This window comes from Aotus nancymaae, unplaced genomic scaffold, assembly GCF_030222135.1.
Source record: "Aotus nancymaae isolate 86718 unplaced genomic scaffold, 86718_ANA_hifiasm-v0.15.2.pri h1tg000067l, whole genome shotgun sequence".
NCBI lineage: Eukaryota > Metazoa > Chordata > Mammalia > Primates > Aotidae > Aotus > Aotus nancymaae.
In genome coordinates, this window is record NW_026988482.1 from 24,360,570 (window position 1) to 24,376,373 (window position 15,804).

The 15,804-nt window shown below is 44.0% G+C and overlaps 1 protein-coding gene across 5 annotated transcripts in view; it reads left to right on the plus strand.

The window, feature by feature from the left end:
* The window catches only part of DAG1 (dystroglycan 1), a 68,742-nt gene that overhangs the window by 33,449 nt on the left and 19,489 nt on the right, over positions 1–15,804 (plus strand). For 3 of the 5 annotated variants that reach the window (XM_064367106.1, XM_064367104.1, XM_064367105.1), the window contains one exon: positions 11,713–12,113. In XM_064367106.1, the coding sequence (XP_064223176.1) occupies positions 11,829–12,113 (285 nt within the window). In that variant the 5' untranslated portion in view covers positions 11,713–11,828. Of the gene's footprint in view, positions 1–10,525; positions 10,646–11,712; positions 12,114–15,804 lie in introns of all 5 variants that reach the window. The other 2 variants (XM_064367103.1, XM_064367102.1) reach the window with 1 other exon arrangement.

The following is a 15,804-nucleotide window of genomic DNA, read 5'->3' on the forward strand; positions in this document are numbered from 1 at the left end:
ACTTCATCTACCTCCTGAACTGAGCAATTTTAGGGTGATACCTTGAATCTTCACCCGTCACTTGGCTTCAGACCATCCTCATCTGATGCCAAGGAGTCAAAAAGGCCTGTTTTTAACTGGAAGCAGAGAAATCTGCCTGTGTTGTTTTTTTTTGATATTTGGAGCTCAAATAAACAGTGACTTCACACCATTGTTTTCCATTGTGTTGAGTACATCCTGTTGGCTATCAGATTGAGCAGTTTTAAACTGGTTAAGCTTTCAGAAACTTTATTGTTGGACTGACAGTTAATTTTAACTTCTGAGTATGTGGTCGAAGTGTTTTTTGGTAGGTTGAACCTGAAGCGGTTAAGTTAATATTTCTGCTTTTTAAGTTTTCTAAAACCATTTGAAATAGGAACATGGACTTACATTATTTTAGTTTGGTTTTAAAATGAAATATCTCATTTTCTTTAATTTTTTTTTTGGAGATAGGGTCTCGTGTTACCCAGGCTGGAGTGCAGTGTTATAATCTCACTGCAGTCTCAACCTCCTGGGTTCAAGCAGTCCACTCACAGTCTCTCAAGTAGCTATGATTACAGGCATGCACCACCATGCCTGGCTAATTTTTGTACTTTTTTGTAGAGACAAGATTTCATGATGTTGCTGAGGCTGGTCTTGAACTCTAGCATTCTGCCCACCTTGGCCTCCCAAAGTGCTGGGATTCTAGGTGTGTGCCACTGCACCTGGCCATTCTTTAAATGTTTTAAGTACTGTTGCAAATGATAGGATTTAATAGCTTAAGTACTGTTTTTAGGTAACAGCTATTGGGGAGTAGGGGCTCCTAGAAGTGGCAGGATAGGATACCTCTGCCAAATTTTGTGTGGTTAATAATGGGTTGAGTCTCCCAACTTTTCCTTCGTTCTTGGGAAGCAAAAACTAGTAGGAAGCTGTTCTCTCAGAGTTTTTAGTTTAAAATGTCTGAAAGTTTCAGAGCCGGGTGCAGTGTCCTGAGCCTGTAGTCTCCTGCTGCTTGGGAGGCTGAGGCAAGAGGATCACTGGGGAGTTCAAGGCTGATGAGTTAGAATTGTTCCTGTGAATAGCCACTGCATTCTAGCCTGGGCAACATAGTAAGATCCTGTCTTAAAACTAAAAACAAAGGTGCTTTAAAAAAGATGTCTGGGCCGGGTGCAGTGGCTCACACCTGTAATCCCAACACTTTTAGAGGCTGAGGCGGGTGGATCACGAGGTCAGGAGATCGAGATCAGCCTGGTTAACACAGTGAAACCCCGTCTCTACTAAAAAGACAAAAAAAAATTAGCTGGGCATGCTGGTGCGTGCCTGTAGTCCCAGTTACTCGGGAGGCTGAGGCAGAAGAATCACTTGAACCTGGGAGGTGGAGGTTGCAGGGAGCCCAGATCATGCCACTGTACTCCAGCCTGGGCAACAGAGCGATGCTGTGTCTCAAAAATAAAAAAAGAAAAACACATTTCTTTTTTGAGGTGGGAGTTTCACTCTTGTACTTTCAGGCTGGAGTGTAGTGGCGCCATCTCGGCTCACCACAACTCTGCCTCCCGGGTTCAAGCAATTCTCCTGCCTCAGCCTGCGAGTAGCTGGGATTATAGGCATGCGCCACCACGCTCGGCTAATTTTTTTTTTTTTTTTTTTTGAGACAGAGTCTTCCTCTGTCGCCAGGCACCAGGCTGGAGTGCAGTGGTGTTATCTTGGCTCATTGCAACCTCTGCCTCCTGGGTTTCAAGCAATTCTCCTGCCTCAGCCTCCCGAGTAGTTGGGACTACAGACGCGCGCCACCATGCCCAGCTTATTTTTATATTTTAGTAGAGATGGGGTTTCACCGTGTTGGCCAGGATGGTCTTAATCTCTTGACCTCATGATCCACCCGCCTTGGCCTCCCAAAGTGCTGGGATTACAGGTGTGAGCTACCGTGCCTGACTTAATTTTGTATTTTTAGTAGAGATGGAGTTTCTCCATGTTGGTCAGGCTAGTCTAGAACTCCCAACCTCAGGTGATCTGCCCGCCTCAGCTTCCCAAAGTGCTGGGATTACAGGCGTGAACCACTGTGCCTCACCCACTGTGAGTTTTTCTATGGATGAGAAAACCTTAAGTTTATTGCAAATTGAGATGGTGCCACATTTGTGTTTGTTCCTCACATCTATTGAGTGGAAAGTATTTATTAACTGAGTTCCCTGTGTGCATGGGGCACTCATAGCTCTGGGGAGGCAGCCTGAGTGGAACAGAGCCGCCTGTATCCTGGCGATGAGATTCCAGGGTATCTCTATTTCCCAGGGGCATAAGAGCCTGGCTCCTCATGGTCATCTCCCCTTTCCTCCCACCAAGCACCATGCTTTGATTGCATCTTCCTGGGCAATGGTATTGGTGATGGTGACAGGAAGGGCCAGTGGAATCCTTACCTGCCTTTGATGCCTGGTGTCCTTGCCAGTTACTGTATAATGTTTTTGATTTCCTGTTTATGTCCCTGATGACTGATCTTATAAGCTTTGAATATACCTGCTTCTAGGGCAGCTTTAATATATTTTGGTTACAAAGGTCACTACCTTTTAGATACTATTGATAACTTGACATTTTACTTCTTCCCATCACTTGAGAGTCCCATGTGTCATAGCTGGGAGGAAGGGAGTGCCTGGTCATTGGCAGACTCGAGGCATTTGCCCTACCCCAGCTAGTTCTGGTCCTCTGGCTAAGGGTATTTATCTGCAGTGAGTCACAGGGTCTGGGACCTGGGACAGTGCTGAGCGCTTAGACTCGGTTGTGGGTACTGCACTGGGTGCTGGCACAGAGGAATAAGGTTCCCATTTCCATTACTTATTCCCCAAAAAGGAGAGCTTTGATAGTTCCTGTCAGCCAGACAGTGGGGAATCCAGCTAAGACATGTTCTTAGGCTACCTTGAGCACTTCCTACTGTTCTAGAGGATATAATGTGAAAGAGTGTGAGGTGTTACAGTGGGTGGCTGTGTCAGGAAGACTAGGTGGCTCTGGCCAGAATCTTTCTGTGGTTCCCGAGCACTCTTTTCTCCCACATGTTCTGGTCACCAAGCTGTATGTGACCATGACTGAGTACCTCTGTTTGGGCCTTGGTCTCTGAACCGTGAGGAGGAGGATCTCTATAGTGCCTCTATCTCTGCCCAAGTGTGTGAATATGAGACTGTGTAAAGAAACTTTCCAGAGGGACATTCTGATACAAATATATAGATGCAGTGTATCAGATTCCTAGCACAGGCAGACATGACCCTTGCTTATAGGAAGCCACCATCAGAAAGACAAAAGGGTATTTTATTACCAAGTTGCAAAAAATTTTTCCTCCTTAGAGCATGGAAAGCCAACACATAGTAGTTGGAGTTGTGCCCTGAACATCGCCTGCCTACTAAATGCAGAGCACTTAGTCATGCCCATGGAACAGACACCCCATGTCGTCATATGTCTGCAGATAGCAGACAGCTTATGTTCCTGGTAGGGCAGGGTGTGTCTCATAACATGCTGTTTTCAAATAAGCTGAGAATTTAAAAATTGAGAATCAGATTAGAAAAGTAAAAGATCAGCTGGATCTAATAACTGAAGTAAAGACTAAAGATGATGGGAAGTAGCTGAAAGTAAGGTCCTATGTCTCCCCATTCATTGATTAGGTATATGGTGTACGTCTGGCACTGGATGAGTGCTAGGCACATATTAGCGATTGCAACAGATGTATCCCTGCTCTCCCACAACTTGGAGTCTTGTGGGGGTGTTGGTTGAGCTGAGCTATTTGCTAAATAAGAATTAAAATGTGACTAGGCATGGTTGCTCATGCCTGTAATCCCAACACTTTGGGAGGCAAGGCAGGAGGATTACTTGAGCCCATGAGTTTGAAACCAGCCTGGGTGATATAGTCTATATCTCTTCAAAAAAGTTTAAAAATTAGCCTGAGGTGGGTAGATCACCTGAGGTCAGGAGTTCAAGGTGGGAGGCCGAGGTGGGTGGATCACCTGAGGTCAGGATTTCAAGACCAGCCTGGCCAACATGGTGAAACCCTGTCTCTACTAAAAAATACAAAAATTAGCCGGGTGTTATGGTGGGTGCTTGTAACCTGAGCTACTTGGGAGGCTGAGGCAGAGAAAATTGCTTGAACCCAGGAGGCGGAGGTTGCAGTGAGCCAAGATTTCGCCATTGCACTCCAGCCTGGGCAACAGAGTGAGACTCCATCTCAAAAAAAAAAAAAAAATTAAAATGCATAAGAACGGAAAAAGCCAGTAAAGAAAACACTGTGCAACAGTAAAGAAAACTGTAGGCCAAGCACAGTGGCTCATGCCTGTAATCCCAACACTTTGGGAGGCCAAGGCAGGGGGATTGCTTGAGCCCATGAGTTTGAAACCAGCCTGGGTAATATAGTCCGTATCTCTTCAAAAAAATTGAAAAATTAGCCTGGTGTGGGACACACCTGTAGTCCCAGCCATTCAAGAGGCTGATGGGAGGTTTGCTTGAGCCCAGAGATTGAGGCTGCTGTGAGCTGTGATTACACCATTTCTAGCCTGGGTGACCAAAAAAAACCAAAAAACAAAAAATAAAACTACACAGAAAAGTTGAAGAAAAACCTTCAACTTGGAGCATTTTATAGAGGTCTGAGGAGAAGACCCCCATCAGAGTACTGGGAACGTTGGTTGTTGAGAAGGAGTTGCTGGTGGAGGACCCCTCAGACATCACTGGGAATTAAGTGGTTCTTGGAACTGATACCCATACAGCCCCTCTATCTATGTACGTGGTCATTTGGTGAGTGGCTCATCACCACTTAACATTGCTGGTGAGCCTGTGGTGGGCAAAAGTGACCCAGCCATCTAATGATGGCAGGGAGGAAAGGTCCCTGAAGAATGGGTCTGAAATCCTGTGAGAACTGCCTGGTCCCATGGGCCTTGGAGTGTGGAACAAGGTAGAGAGGAAAGAAGATAGTTTTACCTGTTGGTTATCTCACATTGATGAGAGAGATCAAATCAAATTATATCGTGCTAAATTGTAAAACATCTTCTATAGCAGGTGAATTTCATTTCCTTTCTCATACCTTTGTAGAGCAGCTCTGTGTTTTTCTGAGACTTTAAGGGGCAAGCAGTGTCTTAGAAACTAAGGATGTATGCAGACATTGCTTTTGGGGTCTGGGGTATGTGTAAACCTGAGTGACATGGACAGTAAGAGATAGAGGTGGACAGAGATGGGGTGCTGGGGAGGGCAGAAGCCTGGGGGTTGAGATCGGGCTTTTTGTTGTTCAGAATTTGCTGAATACATGCATGAAGATAGAGCTTTCCAGACCTAAGAAGATAGTGAAATAGAGCAAGAGTTGCTGGCTGTTGTAGGATTTTAAAATTTTGAGATCACAGGATTCAGTCAAGCTCTGCACCTTCATGTGTTTCTTTTTTTTCCTTGTCTTTTCTTTTTTTCTTTCTTCTGACCCATTATCTCCTTGCTAATAGTGTTTCTTTTTTTTTTAACTTTCTTTTTTTGAAATGGAGTCTTGCCCTGTTGCCAGGTTGGAGTGCAGTGGCATAATCTCGGCTCACTGCAACGTCTGCCTCCCGGGTTCAAGAGATTCTCCTGCCTCAGCCTCTCATAAACATTTTACCATAATGGTATTGTATCTTTCTTCAGTGAGCACTTTTCACTAAGTACTTTTTGAGATTTACTCATGTTGATACTTGTTGTTTTAGTATCTTTTTAATTGTCCTACAGAGTTCTATGATATTCCATGAAAGCCTATTGGTGTATTTTCCAGCTCATGGATATTAGGAGTGTTTTTAACTTTCCAGTGTTGCAGTGAACACGCTTGTGCCATCTCTCCATGTATGTTTGCAGTTTCCTTTGGCTGTGTGTCTGGGAGTGGAAGGACACAGCTGGGTGGTGAGTGTTCTCCAGGGCACTGGGGCAGCTCATGCTCTCACCAACGGCCATGCAGTCTTGTCCCCTCAGTGGTGTCACATTAGAACATTTTGGCCCATCTGATTGGTGTGGAAAGGTTTTTGCTTTTACTTTACTTTTCTTTTCCCTGATTATTGGTAAGATGAGTGTCTTGCTGTAAGTTTACTGCTATTCAGATTTTCTACTCTGTGAATTACTTGTTGGTTCTTTCTTCCTATCTTCAGCCGATTTTTATTGTTTTAAGTTGCTTGATGTTTTTTGATAAGGATTGATTAGCTATCACATGCATTGAAAAAGCTCTTTCCCAGGCTGTGGTTAGCCTTTTTTTCTTTCTTTAAAGTGTCCTTTAAGGATTAAAAATTCTTGACCAGGTGCTGTGGCGCAAGCCTGTAATCCCAGAAGTTTGAGAGGCCAAGGTGGTTGGATTGCTTGAGCCTAGAATATTGAGACCAGGCTGGGCAACATGGTGAAACTGTCTCTACAAATACAAAAACATTAGCTGGGTGCGGTGGTGCAGGCCTGTGGTCCCAGCTGCTTTGGAAGCTGAAGTGGGAGGAGCACTTGAGCCCAGGAGGTCGAGGTTACAGTAAGCTGTGATAGTGCCATTGCACTCCAGCCTGGGCCACAGAGTGAGACCCTGTCTCAAAAAAAAAAAAAAAAAAAAAAAAAATTTGCTGGGTGCAGTGGCTCATGCCTGTAATTCCAGCACTTTGGGAGGCTGAGGTGGGCGGATCACGAGGTCAGGAGATCGAAACCATCCTGGCCAACATAATGAAACCCTGTCTGTACTAAAAATACAAAAATTAGCTGGGTGTGGTGGCACACACCTGTAATCCCAGCTACTTGGGAGACTGAGGCAGGAGAATCGCTTGAACCCAGGAGGTGGAGATTACAGTGAGCCGAGATTATGCCACTGAACTCCAGCCTGGTGAGAGACCGAGACAGGATCCCACTGTGTCAGATTTAAAATTCGAATTCAATTTATTTTAAGATTTAAAAGATTTTTTGAGAGCCTAGGCACGGTGGCTCACAGCTGTAATCCCAGCACTTTGGGAGGCTGAGGCAAGCGATCACCTGAGGTCAGGAGTTTGAGACCAGCCCGATCAACATGGAGAAATCCCATCTCTACTAAAAATAAAAAATTAGCCAGGCATGATGGTGCATGCCTGTAATCCCAGCTACTCGGGAGACTGAGGAGGCAGGAGAATTGCTTGAACCCAGGAGATACAGGTTGTGGTGAATCAAGATTATGCCATCGCACTCCAGCCTGGGCAACAAGAGTGAAACTCTATCTCAAAAAAAAAAATTTTTTTTTTGAGATAATTGTGGATTCACATTCAGTTTTTAGAAGAGAGATCCTATGTACAATTACCCAGTTCCTCCATGGTAATATCTTGCAAAACTATAGTACAATATCACAGCCAGGATATTGAAAATGGTATAGTCAGGGTACAGAATAGTTCTATTATCACAGGATATTTTGTTGTCCTTTTAAAGCCACGTCTACCTCCCTCACACTCTGACCCCACTAATCTGTTATCCCTGGCGTCTACTAATCTGTTCTCTGTTTCTATAATTTTGTCATTTCAAGAATGTCATAAAAATGAAATCATATTGTATATAACCATTTGGGATTGGCTTTTTTTTTTTTTCCCACTTAGCAAGATTGCTTGGAAATTCATCCAAGTTGTTGAGTGTATCAATAGTTCATTCATTTTTATTGTTCATTAGTATTCCATGGTATGCATGTACCATAGTTTGTTTAATCATTCACCCATTGAAGGACATCTGGGTTGTACCATTTGTTGAAAAGGCAATTTTTTCCCCATTGAATTGCTTTTGCACTGTTGTCAAAAATCACTTGGGCATATTTGTATAGGTCTATTTCTGGATTCCCTATTATGTTTCATTGGCCTGTGTATCTATCTGCCTCTGCACCAATACAGTCTTCTTTTTTTAATTTTAAAATTATTATTGCTGTTTTTGAAGCAGGGTCTTGCTCTGTTGCCCAGGCTGGAGTGCAATGGTGTGAACACGGCTCACTGCAGCCTTGACCTCCTGGGCTCAAGTGGTCCTCCCACCTCAGTCTTCAAGTAGCTGAGGCCACAGGTGCATACCACCACATTTGGCTAATTTTTAAAATTTTTGTAGAGATGAGGTCTTTTTTTTTTTTTTTTAAAGATGGGGTTTCACCATGATGGCCAGGCTGGTCTTGAACTCCTGACCCCAGGTGATCCACCCACCTCAGCCTCCCAAAGTGCTAGGATTACAGGCATGAGCCACCACGCCTGGCGAGATGAGGTCTTACTATGTTGCCCAAGTTGGTTGCTAACTCATGGGCTCAAGTGATCCTCCTGCCTCAGCCTCTCAGAGTATTGGGATTATAGGTATGAGCCACTGCACTTGGCTCTTACTATTTTTTTTAATAGAGACAGGGTCTTACTATGTTGCCCAGGCTGGTCTCAAACTTCTGGGTTCCTCTGTCAGCCTCTTGTGAAGCTGGGATCACAGGTATATGCTTAGTTTTCAGCATACATATTCTGTACATGTTTTGTTAGATTTATATCTAAGTAATTTTTTTTGATAGTTTAAATGATAATGTATTTTTAAATATGGTGTCCACATGTTTATTGCAGTATATAGAAATACAATTGATTTTTGAATGTTTTTGTATTCTGTAACCTTGTTGAACCCACTTATTATAGAACTAATATAGGGACTATAAGGAATTTTCTACATAGACAACTATGTCATCTGCAAAAAAGGACAGTTTTATTTTTTCTTTTCTAATCTGTATGCCATACTTTTTTTCTTTTTCTTTTTTTTTTTGAGACAGAATTTCACTCTTGTTGCCCAGGCTGGAGTGCAGTGGCATAATCTCAGCTCACTAAAACCTCTGCCTCCTGAGTTCAAGCGATTCTCCCACCACATAGGCCCAGCTAATTTTTTGTGTTTAGTAGAGACGGGGTTTTACCATGTTAGTCAGGCTGGTCTCAAACTCCTGACCTCGGGTGATCTGCCCACCTTGACCTCCCAAAGTGCTGGGATTACAGGTGTACACCACTGCACCCAGCCACCATACTTTTTTTCTCACCTTATTGCACTAGCTAGAACTTCTAGTATTATGTTGTGTAAGAATGGTGATAGCGGACATTCTTTGCCTTGTTTCTGTTCTTAAGGTTAAAGCACCAGTCTCTCACCAGTAAATATAATGTTAGCTGTGGGGTTTTTGGGTAGATGCTCTTTATCAAGTTGAGGAAGTTTCCTCTGTTCCTGTTTTTCTAAGAGTTTTTAAAATTATGAATCAGTGTTGAATTTTGTCAGATACTTTCTCTGCATCAATTGGTTCACGTGATTTTTGTTCTTTAGCCTGTTAATATGGTTAATCTTCAAATATTGAGCTGATTAGTTTTCAAATATTGAGCTCTCCTTGCATCTCTGGAATAAGTACCACTTGGTCATCGTATATATTTCTTTTAATATATTGCTGAATTCTGTTTGATTAAGTTTTGTTAAAGATTTTTGTGTCTGTTTTTATGTTAGATACTGGTCTGTAGTTTTGTTGTAATATCCTGGTTTGATTTTGGTATTTGGATAATGCTAGCTTAATAGAATGAATCAGAGCCGAGTGTGGTGTCAAATGGCTGTAGTCTCAACTACTCAGGAGGCTGAGGTGGGGGGATTGCTTGAGCCCAGGAATTCAAATCCAGCCTGGGCAACATAGCAAGACCTCGTTTCTTTTTCTTTTCTTTTCTTTTTTTTTTTTTTTGAGACGGAGTTTTGCTCGTTACCCAGGCTGGAGTGCAGTGGCGCGATCTTGGCTCGGCGCGATCTCGGCTCACCGCAACCTCCGCCTTCCTAGGTTCAGGCAATTCTCCTGCCTCAGCCTCCCTAGTAGCTGGGATTACAGGCACGCGCCACCATGCCCAGCTAATTTTTTGTGTTAGTAGAGACGGGGTTTTACCATGTTGACCAGGATGGTCTCGATCTCTTGACCTCGTGATCCACCCGCCTCGGCCTCCCAAAGTGCTGGGATTACAGGCTTGAGCCACCGTTTTTTTTTGAGACAGAATTTTGCTCTCGTTGCCCAGGTTGGCATACAGTGGCGCGATCTCGGCCGCTGCACCCTCCATCTCCTGGGTTCAAGCAGTTCTTCTGCCTCAGCCTGCTGAGTAGCTAGGATTACAGGTACCCGCCACCACGCCCGGCTAATTTTTTTGTATTTTTAGTAGAGATGGGGTTTCACCATGTTGGCCAGGCTGGCCTCGAACTCCTGACCTCAGGTGATTCACCCCTTGGCCTCCCAAAGTGCTAGAGGTGGAGGTTGTAGTGAGCCGAGATTGCGCCACTGCGCTCTAGCCTGTGTGACATAGCGAGACTCCGTCTCAAAAAAAAAAAAGTGCTTAACATAAGATGACTGTTCTAGATTTAGAGACAGCGATCAGACTTGATGTATGTATCTTTTTTGGGAGTGGGAGGGGGGGACAGAGACAGGGTCTTGCTCTGTGGCCCAGGATAGAGTACAGTGTCGTGTTCATAGCTCAGTGTAACCTTGAACTCCTGGGCTCAAGTGAATAGCTGGGACTATAGGTGCATTCCACTTCACTAATCTAGTTTTTTTGTTTGTTTTGAGACGGAGTCTCACTCTATTGTCAGGCTGGAGCACAGTGGCGTGATCTTGGCATACTGCAACTTCCGCCTCCTGGGTTCAAGCGATTCCTCTGCCTAGCCTCCTGAATAGCCGGTACTACAGGTGTGCACCACCATGCCTAGCTAATTTTTGTGTTTGTAGTAGAGATGGGGTTTCATCATGTTGGCCAGGCTGATCTCAAACTCCTGACCTCGTGATCTGCCCACCTCAGCCTCCCAAAGTGCTGGGATGACAGGTGTGAGCCACCGCACCCAGAAGTCATCTTATGTTTAGGGATGTCAGCATTTGGAGAGACCAGGGCAGTTGTCTCGCAGAAGATCCCACATTCTAGATTTGTGTGATTTTCTTTGCGTGGCTCCCAAATTTCCTGCAAATTGGAAGTTAGGTCTAAGCAGTGCCACCCAACAGAAATACAACATGAGCCACATAATGTCACTTAAATTTTTCTGGTAGCCACATGAAAAAAATCAGCAGATGATCTTTTTTTTTTTTTTCCTTGCTCTATCACCCAGACTGGAGTGTAGTGGTGCAGTCTCGGCTCACTGCAACCTCTACCTCCCAGGTTCAAACAATTCTTCTGCCTCAGCCTCCTGAGTAGCTGGGATTACAGGTGCCTGCCACCACGTCTGGCTAATTTTCATATTTTTAGTAGAGATGGGATTTTGCCATGTTGGCCAGGCTAGTTTCGAGCTCCTGACCTCAAGTGATCTGCCTGCCTTGGTCTCCCAAAGTGCTAGGATTACAGGCATGAGCCACTGCACCTCGCCTATTTAATACATTTATTTATTATTTATTCTTTGTTAATACTTGTTTACTTAATATATTTTATTGAATCTATCTGACTATAGCCAAAGTAATACCAAAATATATATCATTTTAGTATGTAATCAATATTTTAAAAGTATTAATGAGGCATTTTACATTCCTTTTTTATAATGTTTTCAAAATCCAGTGTATATTTTACACTTAATGGACGAGTTACATTTCCAGTGCTAAGGAGTTGCATGAAACTGGTGGCTTCTATATAAGAGAACATGGGGGTAAGAGGCTTGATCCAACTCAGGATAGACGTTTTTGGCAGTAAATCCTCAGGATAGTATATGACTTCGAACCACTGGAATTGCTCAAATCTGAATCTGCTTTTCTTTCTTCTTTTTTTTTTTTTCCAGGCTCTGTGTGCTCCGGGATGGAGCAGGTGTGCAGAGGGTGAGGACCCAGCTCTGGAACCAAGTCACTTGCTCCTTTACTTAGCAAGACTATCGACCTGAGCAAACTTGGGCCTGGGATGAGGATGTCTGTGGGCCTCTCGCTGCTGCTCCCCCTCTGGGGGAGGACCTTTCTCCTTCTGGTCTCTGTGGCCATGGCTCAGTCTCATTGGCCCAGTGAACCCTCAGAGGCCGTCAGGGACTGGGAAAACCAGCTTGAGGCATCCATGCACTCAGTGTTCTCAGAACTTCATGAGGCCGTTCCCACAGTGGTTGGTATTCCTGATGGCACGGCTGTCGTTGGGCGCTCATTTCGAGTGACTATTCCAACAGATTTGATTGCCTCCAGTGGAGACATCATCAAGGTGAGACTGGATATAAAGCATACATGAGGAAGAGTTCTCATTTTCTCTTTTAGTTTTGGTGTATTTTCCTTCTCAATTCTAAGCTTCACCAATTCTGAGCTCAGTTCTTCCAATACCCCGTTAAAAGAGGGACAGCCACTGATGTTCATAGGAGGATCCCTGTAAACTCAGAATAGCATCCTAAACTTTATTCTTGTTCCCATTCTGAGGGCATCACCATGTAATAGCCTTTACTCTGGAAGTTGTACTGATCACTGATTTAGGGATTTGGTGGAAGGGTCTGTCACATGTATAGGGAAAGGTTACCTTTCATAAACCACAGAGTTAAACCCAAGAAATATAGGACTTTTATGCTTTGAACTTGTTTTTTTTTTTTTTTTTTTTGAGACGGAGTTTCGCTCTTGATACCCAGGCTGGAGTGCAATGGCGCGATCTCGGCTCACCGCAACCTCCGCCTCCTGGGTTCAGGCAATTCTCCTGCCTCAGCCTCCTGAGTAGCTGGGATTACAGGCACGCGCCACCGTGCCCAGCTAATTTTTTGTATTTTTAGTAGAGATGGGGTTTCACCATGTCGACCAGGATGGTCTCGATCTCTTGACCTCGTGATCCACCCGCCTCGGCCTCCCAAAGTGCTGGGATTACAGGCTTGAGCCACCGCGCCCGGCCTGAACTTGTTTTTTAAAATAAGATATAAATAAATATGAGTTCTACTCTAATTTGCTGATTTACGTTTGCTAATGTAATTGATCACTTAAGAACAAAAATTAGTACCCAAACTTCAGCCTTACCCCTTATCCTTTGGAGAAGCCATCCAAAGAACAATGGAATCTGAGGCCCATTTTGAGAAGAGTGTCTTGGCTAACCCAGGATAGAAATCAGGTGAAATAGGAAGTTTTTATGTGAAAAAGCACCATCCCTCTGTCTGGGTTTGTGGAATCGTGGAATTTCCCCTAGATCCTGAGTGAGTTTGTTTCATGGACAGGTGGGTGGGATGTACCCCTCCGAACATCTTCTAGAGCAGAAGTTAGCACACTTCACCCAAGCTGGAATGCACTGGCATGATCATGGCTCACTACAACCTTGATCTCCCAGGCTCAAATGATCCTCCCACCTCAGCCTCCCAAGTAGCTGGGACTACAAGCACATGCCACCACACCTGGCTAAGTTTCGTACTTTTTATAGAGATGGGGTTTTGCCATGTTGCCCAGGCTAATCTTGAACTCCTGAGCTCAAGCCATTCGCTGCCTTGGCCTCCCAAAGTGCTGGGATTGCAGGGTGCCACTGCATCAAGTGCCAGGCAGTAAATGTTTTAGGCTTTTCATGCCATATGGTTTCTGTCAAAACTCCCGACTCTGCCTGTGTAGTGTGAAAGTAGCCTTTACGATATGTTAAATAAATGGGCAATAAAACTTTACTGTGGATACTTTTTCTTTTTAAAATTTTTACACTTATAGTCCCATTCTGACATGAAACAGATTTTTGAATTTCATATGTCAAGAAAGAAATATTCTCTTACAATTTTTTTTTTTTGAGGCAGGATCTTGCTCTGTTGTCCAGACTGGAGTGTAGTGGTACAGCCATGGCTCACTGCAACCTCAACCTCCCAGGCTTAAGCCTTCTTCCCACTTCAGCCTCCCAAGTAGCTGGGACTACAGGTGTGCACCACCATACCTAGCTAATAAAATTAATTAATTAATTATTTTTGAGACCAAATTTTGCTCTTGTCATCCAGGCTGGAGTACAGTGGCATGATTTTGGCTTACTGCAACCTCCGCCTTCTGGGTTCAAGTGATTCTCCTGCCTCAGCCTCCCTAGTAGCTAGGATTACAGGCGCATGTCACCACATCCGGCTAATTTTTAAATTTTTATTTGTTTTGATTAATTAATTTTGAGATGGAGTCTCTTTCATCCAAGCTGAAGTGCAATGGCGCAATCTCAGCTCACTGCACCTTCCATCTCCCGGATTCAAATGATTCTCTTGCCTCAGCCTCCGGAGTAGCTGGGATTACAGGCATGCATCACCATGCTGGGCTAATTTTTGTATTTTTAGTTGTCCAGGCTGGTCTCGAACTCCTTTCCTCAGGTGATTCACCTGCCTCAGCCTCCCAACACCTAGCTAATTAAAAAAAAATTTTTTTGGGAGGCGTGGTGACTTACACCTGTAATCCCAACATTTTGGGAGGCTGAGGGAGGCAGATTGCTTGAGCCCAGGAGTTTGAGACCATCCTGGGCAACATGGTGAAACCCCCTCTACAAAAAAATACAAAAATCAGTTACAAAAAAGTTTTTTTTAGACCATGTCTTACTTTGTCCCCTAGGCTGGTCTCAAACTTCTGCTTCCTGCCCTACAACATTCCTTCTCTAGAGGTGTGGCCTACATGTGAACTAAAAGTATTCTAAGATCTATACTTTATTATGTATGTTTTTGTATCTTCTCTGCATTCCAACTTGTACATACATTTAGTGTTCTGGCTTTCTATTGGTGTGTTTAATAAACCACAGAGTTAAACCCAAGAAATAGAGGATTTTTATGCTTTGAACTTATTTTTAAAAAATAAAATATAAATAAATAAAACAGTGGTTTAAGACAGCCAGCTTGTTTTGTTCAATATTTTTTTGGCGAGGAATTCAGAGATAAGGAACTTTATCTCTGTTTCACATGGTATTAGAGTGGCTCATCTGGGGCTGGGGAATCCACTTCTGAGTCGGCTTATTCATGGCTGGTAAGTTGATGCTGCCTGTTGACAGGGAGCTTAGCTCAGGCTGTTGGTCAGTGTCCTTGGTACCCCTCCATGTAGACCTCTCCATGGGCTGCTTAGTTGTCTTCAAAGCACAATAGCTGGATTTTAAGATTAGATATTCCAAGAAATGGGAAAGGAAGCTACCAATCTCTTAAGATCCAGGCTTGGGAACTTGTATAGCAACACTTCCATTTTACTCCATTGGTCAAAGCACATACTGGCTCTGATGGGTGTTTACCAACTTGCCCTCCTTGACCCACAAGCCCCAGGCTTCTAGATTAGAAATGGCTACAAGTTCTATGCCACTCTCTCCTTGGAGAGGTGAGTCTGTACCCTTTTCCCTGAATCTGGGTGAACCTACCCTTCGGCCTGCGCCCTTGTGGTCACCTCCTTTTTCCTGTCAGTCCCCTTCTTTTTAAGTCATGGCTTGTTCTCAGGGTGACCTTGTGGTCTCAGGAGAGCCCACATAGTTCTGAAGATCTTGGCCCATGTGGCAACTCACTTTCACAGAGCTCTTTCTAGTTTGCAGAGTGTTTGCATAAAGTTTCCTTGTAATCTTTGTAATATCCCTACAAGCCAGATGCTAGTCTGACCATTAGATACAGAGTGGTGGTTCTGGAGGGTACATTTCTTGACCAGCTTCAGATTTAATCCTGAATATCCATACCCTGCATTGGTTGTCTTTGTTCCAGTAGCCATTGGAATGTTTTTGTTTTGTTTTGTTTTGTTTGTTTGTTTTTTTGAGATGGAGTCTTGCTCTGTTGCCCACGATGGAGTGCAATGGCATGGTCTCAGCTCACTGCAACCTCTGCCTCCTGGGTTCAAGCGATTCTCCTACCTCAGCCTCTTGAGTAGCTGGGATTATAGGCTTCTGCCACCATGCCCAGCTAATTTTTGTGTTTTTAGTAGAGATGGGGTTTCACCATGTTGGCCAGGCTGGTCTCGAACTC